The sequence below is a fragment of the Talpa occidentalis genome, unplaced genomic scaffold, assembly GCF_014898055.3.
Source record: "Talpa occidentalis isolate TD23 unplaced genomic scaffold, MPIMG_talOcc4v2.1 talOcc4.7, whole genome shotgun sequence".
Taxonomy (NCBI): Eukaryota; Metazoa; Chordata; class Mammalia; order Eulipotyphla; family Talpidae; genus Talpa; species Talpa occidentalis.
The window spans coordinates 1,478,853-1,493,997 of NW_023605083.1; the positions used below are offsets into that span (position 1 = coordinate 1,478,853).

The 15,145-nt window shown below is 70.0% G+C and overlaps 1 protein-coding gene across 1 annotated transcript in view; it reads right to left on the bottom strand.

The window, feature by feature from the left end:
• RXRA (retinoid X receptor alpha) overlaps positions 1-15,145 on the bottom strand; it is a 67,172-nt gene that overhangs the window by 13,776 nt on the left and 38,251 nt on the right. The window contains exons 2-4 of the mRNA XM_037492943.2: positions 4,937-5,202; positions 347-497; positions 100-279 (exon numbers count right to left, since the gene is read on the bottom strand). Coding sequence (XP_037348840.1) covers positions 100-279; positions 347-497; positions 4,937-5,202 — 597 coding nt within the window. The remainder of the gene's footprint in view (positions 1-99; positions 280-346; positions 498-4,936; positions 5,203-15,145) is intronic.

Sequence of the window (15,145 nt, forward strand, 5' to 3'; positions counted from 1 at the left end):
GCCCGGCCAACACCCACTTCCGGCCCGCACCCATGCCCGGGCCCACCTCCCGACTGCCCCGGCCCGCCCACCTCCCACCCGCGCCCGGCCCACGCCCACCTTCCCGCTTCATGCCCATGGCCAGGCACTTCTGGTAGCGGCAGTACTGGCAGCGGTTGCGCTGCCGCTTGTCGATCAGACAGTCCTTGTTGTCCCGGCAGGTGTAGGTCAGGTCCTTGCGCACCGTCCGCTTGAAGAAGCCCTTGCAGCCCTCGCAGCTGTACACCCCGTAGTGCTTGCCTGCGGGGGGCGGGCGTGAGCGCTGGCCCCCGCCCCCCGCAGGCCCGGGCCCCCGGCAGCCACCTACCTGAGGAGCGGTCCCCGCAGATGGCACAGATGTGCTTGGTGAAGGACGCCATGTTCCCTGAGGGGTGGGCCGGGACTTTGAGGACGCCGTTGAGGCCCAGCGGGGGCTTGATGTCCTCGCTGCTGCTGACGGGGTTCATGGGGGAGCTGAGCTGGGGGGGGACACTGGGGTCACCGTGGGTGGCTGCCTGCGCCTGCAGCAGGTAGGGCTGCTGCACCCCATCCTACAAGACACACTGGGGCGCAGCGGACCATGCCCACCCTGGGGAGCCGCAGGTCCAGTCCCTCTGCCCAGCCTGGGGCCTCGCCCTCCCACGGCCAAACCTGGGTCTGGGAAGAGGACCCCACAGCCGGGCTCTGGCCCCCACCCTCGCCCACAGAAGTGATATGGCTCCTGGCCCGGCCGGCACTCCCCGGGCAGGGTGGCATGAGCAAGTGACCGCTCCCGTGAGGCAGGCACTTGGGGACCCCAGCCCACAGACGGGGCTCAGGTCTGCTCACGGAGGGGGTTCTGTGGGGTGAGGGTGCCCACCGGGCCACATTGCAGGGGCCTCCATGGGCCGAGTCGGGGTCTCAGGTCACGAGGCAGGAGGGATGGGCGGGGCCGGGGCCACATCCCTCTGCCCGACCAGCCGGGGCTGCTCCTCTGCTGCGCCAGGAGGAAGCGTGGGAACTCACCGTCGCCCTGGCAACAGCTGCCGCAGCCGCAATGACACAGCAGTTTTGGTTCCGCTGGGTCCACCCAGCTCTCCTGTCACCCGGCCCGGAGGAGCTTCCCACCGCATCCCACCAGCCAGCCTGTCTGCGGGAGCCCAGGACCCCGGTGGGGGGGCCCACCCCTTCCCCCAGCCCCTCCACCTCTGAAAGCCGCTGACAAAGGCGGAATCTGCGGAGGACGGAGGACGACGCGGTGGGACGGCGCAGCAGCTGCGCTGGCCCTGCAGTCCCAACCGCAGCACTGAGCGCCTCCCTCCCCCTCGGCAGGCCCCCACTCCCACCCCCAGCCCTCAGGACGGGAAGAGCCTGCTGCCCCAAGGAGACCGAGCAGAAACCCCCACAGCCTCCCTCACCAGCTCCTCCTGCAGTGGCTCTTCCGCTCTGGCCTCTGGCCACTTCCAGGGCCTTCTCTGCCCGTGGGGAGGTGGGGGGGGGGGCCTGTGTCTGAGGATACCAGAACCCGAGGGGGCTGCAGGGGACCAGCCCCCATCACTGGGGTGGTCAGGACACAGTGGCCGGGATGGGGCGACAGAGTGTCCACACAGCACCCTGTCATGGGTCAGCCCCGTGCACTGTCTGTGGGTGCAGGAGTTACCCAGATCTGTGGGAGCCCACGGGCTGCTCCGCACAGTGGGGCACCCCACAGCACTCTGGGGACGCTGCTCTCCACTTCCTAGCTGGGACGCTGAGGCTCGGGGTCCTGAGGCAACCCCATGGGCTACAGAAGGAAACAGGCCTGACGGCAAGGGACTGCCCAGTGACCCTGCCCATCACACCTGCCGCAGAGCATGCGGGCCAGTGTGGCGAGAGGGGTGGGAGGGCAGCCAGCACGCACCCCAGGACCCAGCTCTGCCTCCTCCACTCACTAGGACTCAGCGGAGCGCCCCAGCCCTGGGGCTGAGCCCCGTCTGCGGGCAGCACAGACAGAGCCGGTGCCGCCTGAGAGCACCGGGCCTCCTGGGCGGGGCCTCCCGGGCAGCCACCCTGGGAGTTGGGGGGACCAAGGGGCTGTTGGAAGATGGGGCAGAAATCAGTGCAGCGGCGGGTGGGGGAGTGGGCGAGACGGGCCCAGCTGCAGGAGCCTCGCTCGGGCCACCTGGCAGCGCCAGGGAGAGGGCTCGGACATTTCCTCTTTAGCACTTCCTCTCGGGTGGCCCCCCACTAGGTGCGGGCGGGGCCGCCTGTCCTGCCCCCAGTGGCCCAAGTGCAGGCCCTGGCAACTGGTACCTGGCCTAGGTAAACTGAGGCCATAGCCCGGAGCAGGTGCTCAGAGGCCCATGGGGGCTGCAGGCAGGCGGGCAGCCACCCGTGCCCTCCAGGCCTCGCGCACAGATTCCCAGGACACAGCGGTCAGCGGGGAGCTCTGGGAAGCCCGGGGGGCCCTGCAGTGTGGGAAGATGCAGGCTGGGCTGCAGCCCCACCCTCGCCGCTGGCCAGGGCACCCCTCTGCTCCGTGCCCCTCAGATGTCCCGGCACGGCCACCACCGCAGTTTCCCAGTGCCCAGGTTCACGGCTCCCGGAACTAAGCACGGGGGGACCCTCCACCGGCTGCCTCCCTCTAGGGGCCCACAGCCCCGCCTGCACACGCCGTCTCCAGGGAGACCAGGTCTGATGGGCCCTCGCTGGGGGCTGAGGGCTCCCTGCAGGCCCGGGAGAGGCATGGGGTGGGCGCCCCCTCCCATTTCCTCTTTTGTATCCTCGGCATTTATTTCAGTTCCCACCAGAGCCTCCGGGACTTGCCGAAATAGCCACCACCTCACCAAGGCCCCACCCGGGCTCCCGCACCCCGTGCTACACCCCACCCTGCCCTTCCTTCCCGAGCCCCGCAGGCCCCGCTGCCAGCCCGGGGAGGGAGCCCAGCCACACGGCCAGGCCCTGCGAGGGGCCGCTGTGCCCAGAGAGCACACCCTTGGCCTCGAGGGCCCCCCTGCAGCGCCTCCCACGGGCGTCCCTCCTCACGGACACACGGGTGGCCCCGGGGCTGGGAGGCCCCACACCGGGAGGCGAGGCTGGGCCAGGTTCAGACGCCGAGGCGCTCACATGGCGGCCCCGCGGCAGGCGGCCTCAGACACGCCAGCGTGTCCCCGGGGCCCTGCACTGGGGGTCTCGGGCACGGTCCTCCAGCCAGGCTCTGCCAGGCCTGGGGGTCCGCTTCCCGGCCGAGCGAGGCCAGCCGGGTGGACAGGGCCAAGGCCGCTCTCTGGCCGTGGGCTCTGCGGGCGGCGTCCCAGCGCCAGGCCGCCCACAGAGCAGAAGTCAGACGGCCTCGCTGGTTCCGGCAGCTACGACTTCGTGGTTGTGGTTTTGGGGCAGTGGGCGGGGGCAGGCCCCCCTCGAACTCCACCCACACTCCCAGGAATATGGGGAACCCCAGGTTTCCAAGACAAACTGCTGAAGTCCAGAAACTGAACTGAGCTCCTGGGGAAGGAACTGCGGGGGCGGGGGCCGGGGCTCCAGGGAGGCCCAGCACGCGGGCAGGCAGGCCACGGACCGGGCAGTCACCCCCGCCAACTGGCTGAGACACCAGACACACGCAGTGGCCGAGCAGCAAGACAGCTGGGACTCACGGGGTGCTCCCCACCCGCAGCCCCGCCCCCTGAAGCCCCGACGCGTGCCCTGACGCCCTCATGAGCCCCAGGGGCCTGTGACCCCCACTCACAAGTACCCCCATGGGCCAGGAGCTCACTGTGCACAGAGGACAGGACCCTGTGACCCGCAACTGGCCCCGACTCCCAGGCTAACAGTGCCCAAGGCCATCGGGGCCCACTGGGGCCACCTCTGCCCTGGCTCCGGGGCCGGGGGCACTCGCCCTATGGCTTGCTACAGCCGGCAAGAATGGGGTTCGGGCAGCCATGCTAAAAATACCATGGCCACGCTGCCCTGGTGCCAGCGCCTGGCCTTTGCCTGCCTCTGGAGGCCTGGTGATGTGAGAAGGAGCACGCAGGCCTGTCCGAGCTCAGGCCACGCTCCCATGCACCGCAGCACAGAGGGCTGCCCCAGCTGCCCCAGGAGGGCCAGTGAGAGAGACCAGGATAGAAGGGCTCCAGGGAGCCAGGCAGCGACACGGGCCAGCGCCGTCCCCCCTGGGGGCACCGGGGGCCCATGGAGATGGCGCTCACACCCTCCACCTCGGGGCCCTCCTCTTGCGGGACAGCCCAGACCTGGAGGCCAGGGTGGCCAGCAGAGCCACCCATTTCAGGAGGGACATTGGTGTCCTGGGGAGAAGGACCCTTACTGGGGTTCAGGCCATTTTAGCGAGACCCGCCGGAACCACGGGGTAGGAGGGGGCAGCCTGGCCTGGCGAACCTCACAGCCTAGGGTGCCTGGGAGTCGGGGCACCTCCATGGGTTTCTGACCTGAGGTGCTCAGGGGAGGGGGAGCCAGGCCCTGGCCCTCCTGAGCCAGACACAGCCCAGGGCAGAGGGTGGGGGGAGGAGGGCGGCACCAAGGTGTTAGAGACTCCAGGCCCAGCACTGCAGGGCAGAGGCCTGGCCCCCTGTGCCCCAGGGCATTGGTCTGCATGGCACTGGCCATGGCGTCCCTGCAGGGTCTGGGCCCAGGGACACTGAGGCCACCTGGCAAAGCCCAGAGGGTGAGGGTGGGCCCAAGAAGGGGCAGCTGGGGGCACACAGAGCTCAGGCATGAGGAAGGGGGAGTCCGCACCCAGGAGGGCCACTGGGGGAGGCTGGCCGACGCGCTTGGCAGCCCCGGGCCCAGGAGCCAGCCAGCCCTGGGCGCACTCCCAGGAGGGCTGCCTGTCGGAGGCAGAGGCCCAGAGAGGAAAGGAGTGAGGTCAGCACGGCCCAGCCCACTGGCAGCGGCAGCCACGAGGGGGGCGGCAGCCACGAGGGGGGCCGCAGCCACTGGCACTTACCTGGGGGCTGCCGGTGCCAAAGCCCAGCGTGGGTGTGGTGGGCACCGACATGGAGTGGGGGCCCACGGGGGCGCTGATGACCGAGAAAGGCGGGCCCATGCCGTTGATGGGGGAGCTCAGCGTGCTCATGGGCGAGTGCAGCTGTCCTGGGGAGCCCAGGGGGGCGCCGAGGCCGGGCCCCAGAGAGGGGTGCAGCGAGGGGGCGGCCATGGAGCCCCGGCCGGAGGGGGAGTTGAGGGACGAGGAGTTCACCTGGGTGGAGAAGTCTGCAAGAGAGGGCAGAGAGGGGTGTCAGGGCTCCGCAGGGACTCCATGCCCCCGCTCCCGCCTGCCAGCCACAGCACCCTGTGGAGGGCCAGGCCCAGGCGCCTGGGGTTCCCCTCCGAGGCACCACCACCGTGGCCTGGCCCTGCTCCCTGCTCCAACGGCCGGCGCAGCAAGGCAGGCCGACCGTCCGGCCAGCGGCGCTAAGATGTGACCCAGAGGAGGGCGGCAGACGCTGGGCCCCCGCACACAGGCCCCTCCACCGGGGAGTGAGGGCCCAGCTGCCCGGGGCCGTGGTGGAGGTGTGGGGTGGTCATAAAATCACGGCAGCCGACTCCAGGGAGGCCTCCATGCGCCAGAAACCACGTCCTCGGCACGGACGGCCGCAGAGGCAATGGTTCGGGGCCCCGGCTCACAGCTGCCTGGGCGGGGCGGGACTGGCGAGGGTGTGGGGGGCGCGCACAGCTGGGCCGGCTCAGGTACCGGAGAGGCAGAGCAAGACAGCAGACCCCCAGTCCCCACTTTGACTCTGGGCTCGTGAGGGGGCCTGGCTGGGGCAGGGCGCTTCCGGGGGCCCTGCGGGGGGGCAGCGTGTGCCGGCTAGGCAGCATGCAGAGGCTGGGAGAGGCCGGGACCTCCCACACACCCGCCTTTCATCTCGGGGGTTTCAAAGCCCCAGCAACGCTCATTAGGCCTCCCCACCCCACCCCGAGGCTCAGCAGGCAGAAGCTTCCCGGGAGGGCGGCGCTCAGGTGCGATTCCACTGCCACGGGCCTGAGCAGACCACACGGAGGTGCCCAGGGAGCGGTGGCCGCAAGCCCCACACCACCCTCCCCGCCTGTGACATGGCCTCCCGGGCCTTCCTGTCCCGGCCCACCACAACACCTCACTTGCAAGGTCTTGGGGACCACGCTCTAGACTGAGGGTCACGCCCAGGCACACCCCTCAGCTCTTGCCCTGAGCGCCTTGTGAGCTGGGGCAGGAAGACGCTGAAGTCCTCTCATGGGCACTTGTCACCTGCGGTCACCTGTGCCAACTGTCTCACATCCCCCCACAGCAGATGACCAGGAAGGAGCCCTAGAATCCCACATTCCAGCTGGGCAGCTGAGCTGGCCAGCCGCCCTGGGAAGGCCTGAGTGCACGGGGCCCCCGGTACCCTCCAGGCCCTCACCACCCACAAAATGGGGACGAGACCACTCGCTGGACTTAAGATCTGGAGGACTGCACAGCCAGGTGGCAGCGGCACCTATTGGCAAAGATCGGTACTGCACACCAGCCCTATGGTCCCTAAGTCCTGGACGCAGCAGGGGCCAGGGGAGTGGCCAGGGACCCCAGGAGGGGAGAGAGGCAGCAAAGACACGAGGCTGCTGCACCCCAGTCTCAAGCACTTGACTGTCCGCCCACCTCCACAGGAAGGGAACCAAAGCAGAGAGGGCACGCTGCCCCAAAGTGTGCCCCCAGAAACTGCAGCTGCCTCTGGGCACCGCCGGGACACATGGAGCATCGTGGGCCAGCCCATCACCCCGCCACCCGAGGACGGCAGAGCTGGCTCCGTCCCTGACCAAGCCTGCTTCCGTTTCTGCAAAACGCCTCCCTTCCACACCATCCAGAGACCTCAAGAGGGAGGGCGAGGGACACAAGCAGCCCTCAGAGTCCCCACCAGAGACAGGGTGACCTCGGGGGCGGGGAGGCAGCGGGGCGGCCCCAGTGCCGGGGGTATCCATCGGGGCATCGCCCCACTTTCCCAGCCTCCGAGGCCGAGATGGGCATTTTCAGTCCCAAGTCGCCCTGGTCCCCACCTCCACTCCCTTTTCTTCCGGGAATCCTTGCTGGGCTGGGGGGCTCTCGAGAGGAGAAGGGGTCTGGGGGCTTCTCCCGTGGCTCTCAAGAGCTGACCACACCTGGCGGGAGCTGGGGGAGGGCCACGGGAGGACGCCCAGCGCTCCTCTGGGTGTTTGTTTGTTTGCTGCGCTCCTGGCAGGAAGGGGAGGAGAGGCAGGGAGAGCCTGGCAGGAAGAAGGCGGGAGGGAGGCAGCCTGTCTGACTGCCAGCTGCCAGGCGACACCCCACGCTCCCCAGCCCCCCAAGGCACTGCCTGCACTCAGCCCAAGCCCAAGAACCGTGAGGAATGGCGAGCACCGAGGTGGAGGAGGACACAGGGCAAGGGCGGCAAGACGCGTGGCGGGGGCTCTGCAGCGCAGGGAGAGACGGCAGCGAAGGAGACCCCAGCCCTCGTTCTCTGGGTGCCATCACCCCCGCGGGAAGGCGGGTCGGCTCCCTCGGGAGGACGCGGCCCTGCACCCTGCCTGCCAGCCTGTGGGCAGCCCAGTGCCGGCAGTGAGCCCGAGAAGCCAGGGGCCATGTGCCCTGTCCACGCCGCAGCAGCCCCCAGCACCCCACCCGGCCCCTCAGCGCTTCCTGTTTACACAGAACACCCACAGCAGACACTTTCCCGGAGACGGGGTGACAATGGGCTGGAAGTGCTTTCTGGAGCCTTCTGAGGACACTTTCTGGCCAGGAATGTTGAAAAGAAAAGGCAAAAGGTGCCTTCACACCTGGTAGGCAGGAGCCGCTCCAGCACGAGCAGCCGCCCCGCCCGCCCACCGATAAGGCCGCAGAGATATGGCTGTGCTGAAGGCATACTTTGGACTTGCAGGGCCTTGTCACCACTTGCTTATCTGATCCTGGTTCTGCAGCTGGGCGGGAGGGGGCAGGGCTGCAGGCTGCGGGCACCCAGACCCAGGCCCTCCCACCAGAGGGGCAAAGTGGGGCTCTGGAGGAGAGCAGACCCTCAGGACCTGGAACCCCCAGCCCCAAACCCAATACCTCACACACCTCACATCTCTTTGGGGAGCATCAGCGACGGATGAAAATCTGGGGAAGGAGGCCCTGCCTGCAGAGCTCCAGAAGGAAACAGACCCTGTCCAAGAGCAAGGGCGGCCAGCAGCCTCATCGTGGACAACGGGACCTGGCTGGGCTGCCAGATTCAGTCCAGGAAGGCTGCCTGGAAGAGGTGGCAGACAGATCTCTCCCTTGGCACCAAAAGCTTTTCAGGCCACACAACTGACCCCATGGTGCAGGTCCCAGGACACTGGGAACAGAAGCCGAGGAGCAGAGGCGGGAACCCGGAAGGCCCGGGACCCAGAGCGGGTTGGGTGGGGGGAGCTCACTGGGCCCCGAGTGAGCGGGTTAAAGGTTCTATCCAGAAAAGTCAAACTAAAGCACGCTCTCGAGGTGACCGGCACTGCCAGGCCACTCACTTGAGGAGCGAGCTCCTGTCAGAGCAGAAGCCAGCCGAAGCCACAGCCCCCGGGCCCCGGACACTCACCGCCCAGCAAGTGGCCCCGAGGTTGCGTGGCGACACGGGGACACCCCCACCCACCCAGATTCCTCAGCTGCACACAGGCTCCTGTGCCCGGACCCCTCAGCAGGAAGCCGGGGAACCCCCACCAACTCCCTTCCGGCTGGTGCCTGGCAAGCGGGGGTGGCGGCAGGAAATGCCAACCCCGTGTGCCAGGGGGAGCCCCCAGACTGCAGTGCCTGCAAGGCTCTCCAGGGCCATCAGGCCCTGTGTCCAGGTGGACAGAGAGGACACGGCCCAGCCCGCTGGGCAGTCCAATGGAGGGGAGGGGTGAGGGACGCGGGGGCCTGCAGTGGGCCAGGAGCTCAAGGAGAGGCATGGAGGAGGTCAGGAGGGGCCAGCCGAGGGCAGGCCAGCCGCGAGCCAGCACCCAGACACTCCCCCAAGGACCCCCGGAACTGAAACCTGAGAGGGGAGCTGGCAGGAGCTTCTGGGATCCCCCACCCCGTCTGGAAGGGCTGCCTCCCCTGCCCGCCTACGAGAGGGAGAAGTGGCCTGGCAGGAGGCTGTGGTGCGAACCATGGGCCTTAGGGTTTGGGGCAGTGGAGAATAGGGGGAGCGCAAGAGGGGGCGGGGAGCACCCACAGCCCTACCGCCCTGACCGAGAGAGCTGGCCTGGCCAGGACCGGGGCTGAGCTCAGGGTCCCCCCCGGACCACAGGGGGCCTGAAGCAGGGTTGGCGGGGTGGCTGGGAAGAGCCGTAAGCCCCGCAGGTCAGGTCTCGGGTGCCACCGACCTGCAGAGGCCATCGAGACCTGTCCCCCCAGCCCTGAGGAGCACGGCCGCCCCACGGCCGCCAGCCGAGTGTCAACTTGCGGCTCGGATGGCTCCAGCTGAAATTTCAGCTCCTCTGAGGTCACCCTGCCCTTGCCCCGGCCAGTGGCCCTGGCCTCAAATCTCAGGCCCCACCAAGAAGGCGCCAGAGGTCAGCCTGGCCCTCAGGGAGGGTAGGCAGAGACCCTGGCTGCCTCCCATGCGCCCCAAGAGCCCGGGGCCTCAGCGATGGGGCAGGAGGCTGGTGTCTGCAGACAGACCCCCAGTGGCTGCAGCGCTACCCGGCAGCCCAGGTGGTCCTGGCCCACCCAGAGCCCAAGAAGGGGAGAGGGCCGTGGGCACAGTAGCCAAGGAGTGGTCATCTTCGTCCCGCCCCCTGACCCACAGGAAGTGGCTCTAGGCTCTGGACACCAACAGGTGCTTTGTGGAGACCAGGGGTCCCCAGGCACCGCCCAGCCCAGCCCTCTGGCATGATGGGGTGCAGGGCCCAGAGGAGAGCTGAGGGGCAGGCGGGACCAGACTGCCATAGGCCCGCAGGACCCTCTGCTGAGTGAAGGTCAGATGCCGTGACCTCGCAACCCCACAGGTCAGAGGGGGCCTCCAAGGGGGGGTCTTGGTCAGCTCCAAGGCAGGACTGAGTCAGCAGGAGCACGGAAAGGTGGGAAGCTGAGGGCCTGGGGAGCCCCTGAGGCCTCTGGTCCTGATGGAGGGTGGCGGCACTCAGCACAGCAGCCCGGAGGCTGGACGCCCGGGACAGCACATGGGCCAGGCCCTGCCACCCAGACCCACAGGGGTTCCTGCCGTCACCCACAGCACGAACGCCCTGACCTCCGGGCCCAGCTCCGAGACTCCAGCCTCAAGCCCCTCTGTCCTGGCCAAACCTCACCGGGCAGACGGCACACCCCGCAATGCCCCTTCTGGAGATGGGCCCAGGGCCAAGAGGTCTGCCCTGGGAAGCCACGAAACAAAGCTCGGGGCGGGGCGAGCCCCGAGGCGAGAAAACGCCTGACCACGACCCTCCTCGCCACCCCCACCCTCGGTGCCCACAGCACCTGGGCAGCCCCGCCCCGTCCCCCCAGACACGGGGCAAGCACACATCGCGCACGGAGTGCTGGGGGCCGAGTGGACACAGAGTGGACACAGGGAGGGTAGGCAGCGGCAAGGGACGGCGCCGGGGGCTTCCGCCGGCGGGGCAGGCCGGGCGAGGGGGGCAGCCGCAGGGGCAGGAAGCGGCGTCCAGGCCGGCAGCTTCCCGCCCCCCGTCTCCCGCCCCCCGTCTGGGGCCCCGCGGCTGGGCCTGGTGGGGCAGGTGCGGCAGGAGCCCGGCCATGGCAGAGGAAGTGGGGAGCAGGGCCGGGAGGAAGGGGGCCAGGAGGGACTCCCCCGGCAAGTCAGCGACGCCGGCCTAGAAGGTGTCGGGAAGACGGAGTTCTGGAGCCGGAGTCCCCGAGGAGGCTGCCCCACGCCCGCCCGCGCACCAGCCCGCACCCGACTCAGCCACACTCGCCCTCCCTGCCCAGCCCCCCTCCCCCGCAGGGGCGCTGCCACCACCGCGGCCGTGGGGGCGCTGAGCTGCACACAGCTGGGAGGCACAGCTGGCACTGCCTGCAGCGAGGGGACCACCCCAGCTGCACCCTCAACTCTTCACGGCAGAGCGGCACCCGAGGGCGGGGGGAAGGTGGGCACAGGGGCATCTGGTTGGGCACGGGGCGGGCACACGTGGGCCAGAGCCTCTGCAGACCAGCTCCCCTGCCCCCAAGCACCAGAGCGGGAAGACCTCGGGGCAGACCTGCCTTGTGGCTCCATCCACCCCCAAGCCTGGCCAGGAAGAGTCCGCTCCCCACCCTCCACTCCTGCTCCCTCGACGCCTGGGCCTGCCAGGCCAGGGGTGGAGCTGCTTCTCGGGAGGAGACAGGTGACCACTGAGGGACCTGTCCCAGAAATGGGGCAGCGCTAGGGGCGGGGGCTCAGAGACCCAGGTGAGTGGTGGCCAGCACAGGCCTCCACGTAACAGGCAGAAACCCGCAGCTCCGGGTTCAGGCCACCCCATACCCCCGGGCTCCCTTGGCTGCCGCCAGCCCTTTTGGCAGCGTGACCCGCCTCTGATTTTGCCAAGGCCGGAGAGGAGCAGTGAAGGTTCAGGTGGCCCCACTCTGGGCCCCACCACGCCAGGCAGCGCCGCTGGGCCCAGAAACCCTCTGATGGCCCAGCACTGGTGTCCAGCCCCTGCACGCAGACCACCGACCAGCGGACAGCCGCCCACGCCGCCCACTCAGGGGCCTGCCCAGGGGCTGCCGTGGGTGGGGAGAGGCTAGGGAGGGGCAGCAGCAGGCCCCAGAGCTGCAGACCCCGGGTGGGCAGAGAACGGGCGTGACGAGACGGAGCCAAAGTGGCCAGGAATGTGTGGGCCGCGGCCACGCTGGGCTCTGCAGAGGGGAGACCCACGAAGGCTGCGAGGAGGGTGCGTCCCTCCCAAACAGACCCCCTGACGCGGAGACGAGGCCAGGGCGTGTCCGCACCACGTCCATGCAGGCTGAGACATGGATGGACACACGGACGGGGTGCTCAGGCCGGAGTGCGGTCCCCGCCCACCGCTCCCTGCGCACTCGCCCTCACCAACACCCCCCGCCGGCCGGGTGCCGCACAGGGCTCCGCGGGACCCCAGAGCTGGACCGCGCGCGGGCAGGACGGGAGGCGGCACGGAGCTGGAAGCGGGCTCACCTCTCCAGGCCGGGCGTCCAGCGCCGCGGCCGCGCCTCCAGGCAGTCCCCCAGCACTGGCCCCACACCCCAGGGCGCCTGCCCACGCGGAGCAGGGTGGGCGGAGGGAGGGGAATTCCTGGCATGAGCCCGCCTGCCCCACAGCCGCCGGGGGCACAGGGCCCCGGGCCAGCAGGCTCGGAGGCAGTTTCTCTTCAACAGGAAAAGTGACTCGTTTCACTTTGAGCCATGGCACCGGCTGGCGCGGAGGCCGCCGCTCTGTCGTGGAACACCGGGCTCCCCGCCGCCCCCGCGGGCACCCCGCTGCCGCGTGGGCCTCCAGGACACCCTGGAGATGCGGGCTCTGCCCAGGTGGCCAGCAGGCCGTGTCTGGCACCAGCAGTCAGGGAGGGGCGCCCGGCGCGGCGGTCCCGGCCCATGTGGGCTGGCCTCCGGGGATGTCCTCGGCCCTCCTGCTGCCGCTGGCTGCGCCATCGCAGGGACCAGGCCCCCGGGCTGGGCTGGGCAGGGCACCAGGACGCACGAGGACAACTGGGGTCGACTGCGCGAGTGTCCCCGCCAGGGCTGTCGCAGGGACTGCAGAGCAGGGGCAGGGCCCCACGCGCCAGACAGACCAAGAACGGGACATCCGCCGCCACGTGGGGTTTCCCCAGCTGGGCGGGGGCCCCCTCTGCGCCCAAGCGACTCTCCCCACCCACCCACGGCCGCACGGCAGGCACATGCAGCCTCGGCGAGCACCCACCCGCCCCGTGGCCCCGTGTGGCCAGCGCTGCTCCCCGGGGCGGCTGAGTTCCCCGCCCCCATGCCCCGTAGGCAGGCTCAGTGCGGGCCCCATGCTGATGGGAACCGACCCCGAGCTGAGAGCCACCCTGCCCAGCAACCCAGGGCTCTGCCCTCCCCTCGCCCCTGCCGGGGGAGGCCCGAGGGCGCAGACTGGCTCTGCCGGGGAGAAGGTGCCTGGAGCCTCCATCTACCCTCATGGCATGTGGACCACGGCCCAGCTCCAAGCTGAGCTCTCCCTGCTGACAGGGGTGACCACAGACGGAAGGAGGGGTCCCCGCTTCTCAGGGGCAGCCGTGGTGGCAGAGGGCAGGCAGAGGCCCCCAGAGCGCATCCAGTCCCCTTGGCACAGATGAGTCGCAAGTGGCCAAGGTCAGACCTGGCCCGGCCAGGCCACAGGCAGCCCAGCATGCTCCCCCGACGCCGTCCCCCGTCAGGCACTTGGCGCGATGGTCGTGGCCTGCTCGGTCACTCCCGCAGCTCCCCATTGCCACCGCCCAAACTCAAGGTCCCGTCTACACGGGAGGCCGAGAGGGCCCCGCCGGCCAGCACATCCACCTCCTCCACCTGGACCCCGTGCGGCCCCGCCCTCGGCCCCTTCCCGCCAACTCAGATGCACCCCCGTGGACCTCTGGGCCCCACGGCAAGGGGCAACATGGACGAGAGAACCCAGAGAAGCGCATCCCCGCCGTCCACTCCCAGCCCAGGACCGTCTGCATCGCCCTGGCCTGGCACCCATCCGGATCGGGACCCAGAGACAAGCCGTCCAAAGACTCAGACCCATCCCCTCTCCCAGACCCACACCCGGTCCTGGGAGTGCCCCGCGGGGCACAGCTTCACCCCACCCAAGGCAGGAGGACCCCAGAGATGAGGAGGCCGGGTGCACCCGGACGGCACCGCCAATGCCACAAGCCAAAAACCCCACATGCTGGGGCCTGGGGAGGCGCAGGCAGCAAGGGCTGGAGCTCAGGCGAGGCCAGTATGGGGGGCGCCTCCTCACAGAGCAGCCCAGGCCCCCTGCGCCCCGCCCAGCCCCACACCTGCTCCTGCTCCCTGCTCCTGGCGCCCCTCTGCTTATAACAAGGAGCCCGCCTGTCCAGGGCTGGCAGCAAGGGGACTCGGGGGCACCTGAGTGCTCTGTCCCGTGGAGCGTGGGCCTGGAAGACACGCTCTGCACCCCTTCCCCAGACAGGAAAGCGAGCGCGGCCCTCCTTGCGCTCGAGAGGGAGCTGGCGGGGGGTCAACGGCAACCCCCTCCCGGAGCCCCTAGGCTGGGAGGCAGCAGGCTCTTGGGCACACAGTCTGCCCGGGAGCGGAGAAAGTGGGGAGCACAGCCAGGCCTCCGGACAGAACTCCAGGACCCCCCACCCCAGCACCCTGGCTGCCCAGGAGAGCGTGCGGGTCCAGCCCCATTCCCAGCAGCAGGTTCTGGCGAAGGGCACGTCAAGGTCGCCCCGAGGGCCCCCATGCCAGGTTGTGGCCCCTGCCCAGAGACGAGGGTGGGGCCCCTAGACCCGAGGGCCACACAGCAGGATGTCCAAGGGCCTGGGAGCGCGAGCGGCCCAGGCTCCCTCGCTACGGTGGGGCCCGGAAAGACGCCTCACGCCCAGGGTCCGGCTGACGCCCACCCACTGGGACCATGGGGTGCCCGCCATGCCCGGCCCTCACCTGCCAGCCACCTGCGGTCCCCCGCCGGCCAGGCCAGGCCACCGCCCGAGAGCGAGGCCAGGAGGTGCAGCCGCATGGTGAGCGTGGAAGAGAGGTCCCACCACGGGGGCCCCATCAGCCCACCGCCCGGCGGCTCGGGGTCCCGCGGCCTCCGGCGGTGCAGCGTGGCGGCGGGCAGGGGCAGGCGCTGGGAGGGGAAGGAGGCCCGGGCAGCCGGAGCTCGGTGGCGAGTGGCGCCGGCCGGGGCGAGTTCCCCTTTCCCAGGCCCGCCCGGCCCACCACCCTCGCCAGACACCTGTGACCACGGGCGGCTCCCATTGGCCGTGGCCAGCGCTTCTGGGAGAAGCCGGGGACCCGGGCCTCGTTTCCTTCATCAGACTCGACGGCCAGGGCCCGAGCACGCAGGGCAAGGCTGGGCGCCCGCACCCCCGCCAGGTTCCACTGCTGGCCCGTGGGCAGCTGCGGCAGGCCGGGCGACTGGCAGCGTCCATTTCCTGCAGTGTGCCAGAGCAGAGAGGGCGCGGGGCCGGTGGGGCCGGGAGCGGCCCAGGTGGCCGGTGCTGCCACCTCAGGTCCTCCAGGGGCAACACTGCGCCCAGGCCCCAGCGGGACACATCGGACAGACTTGGCAAGTGGCCAGAA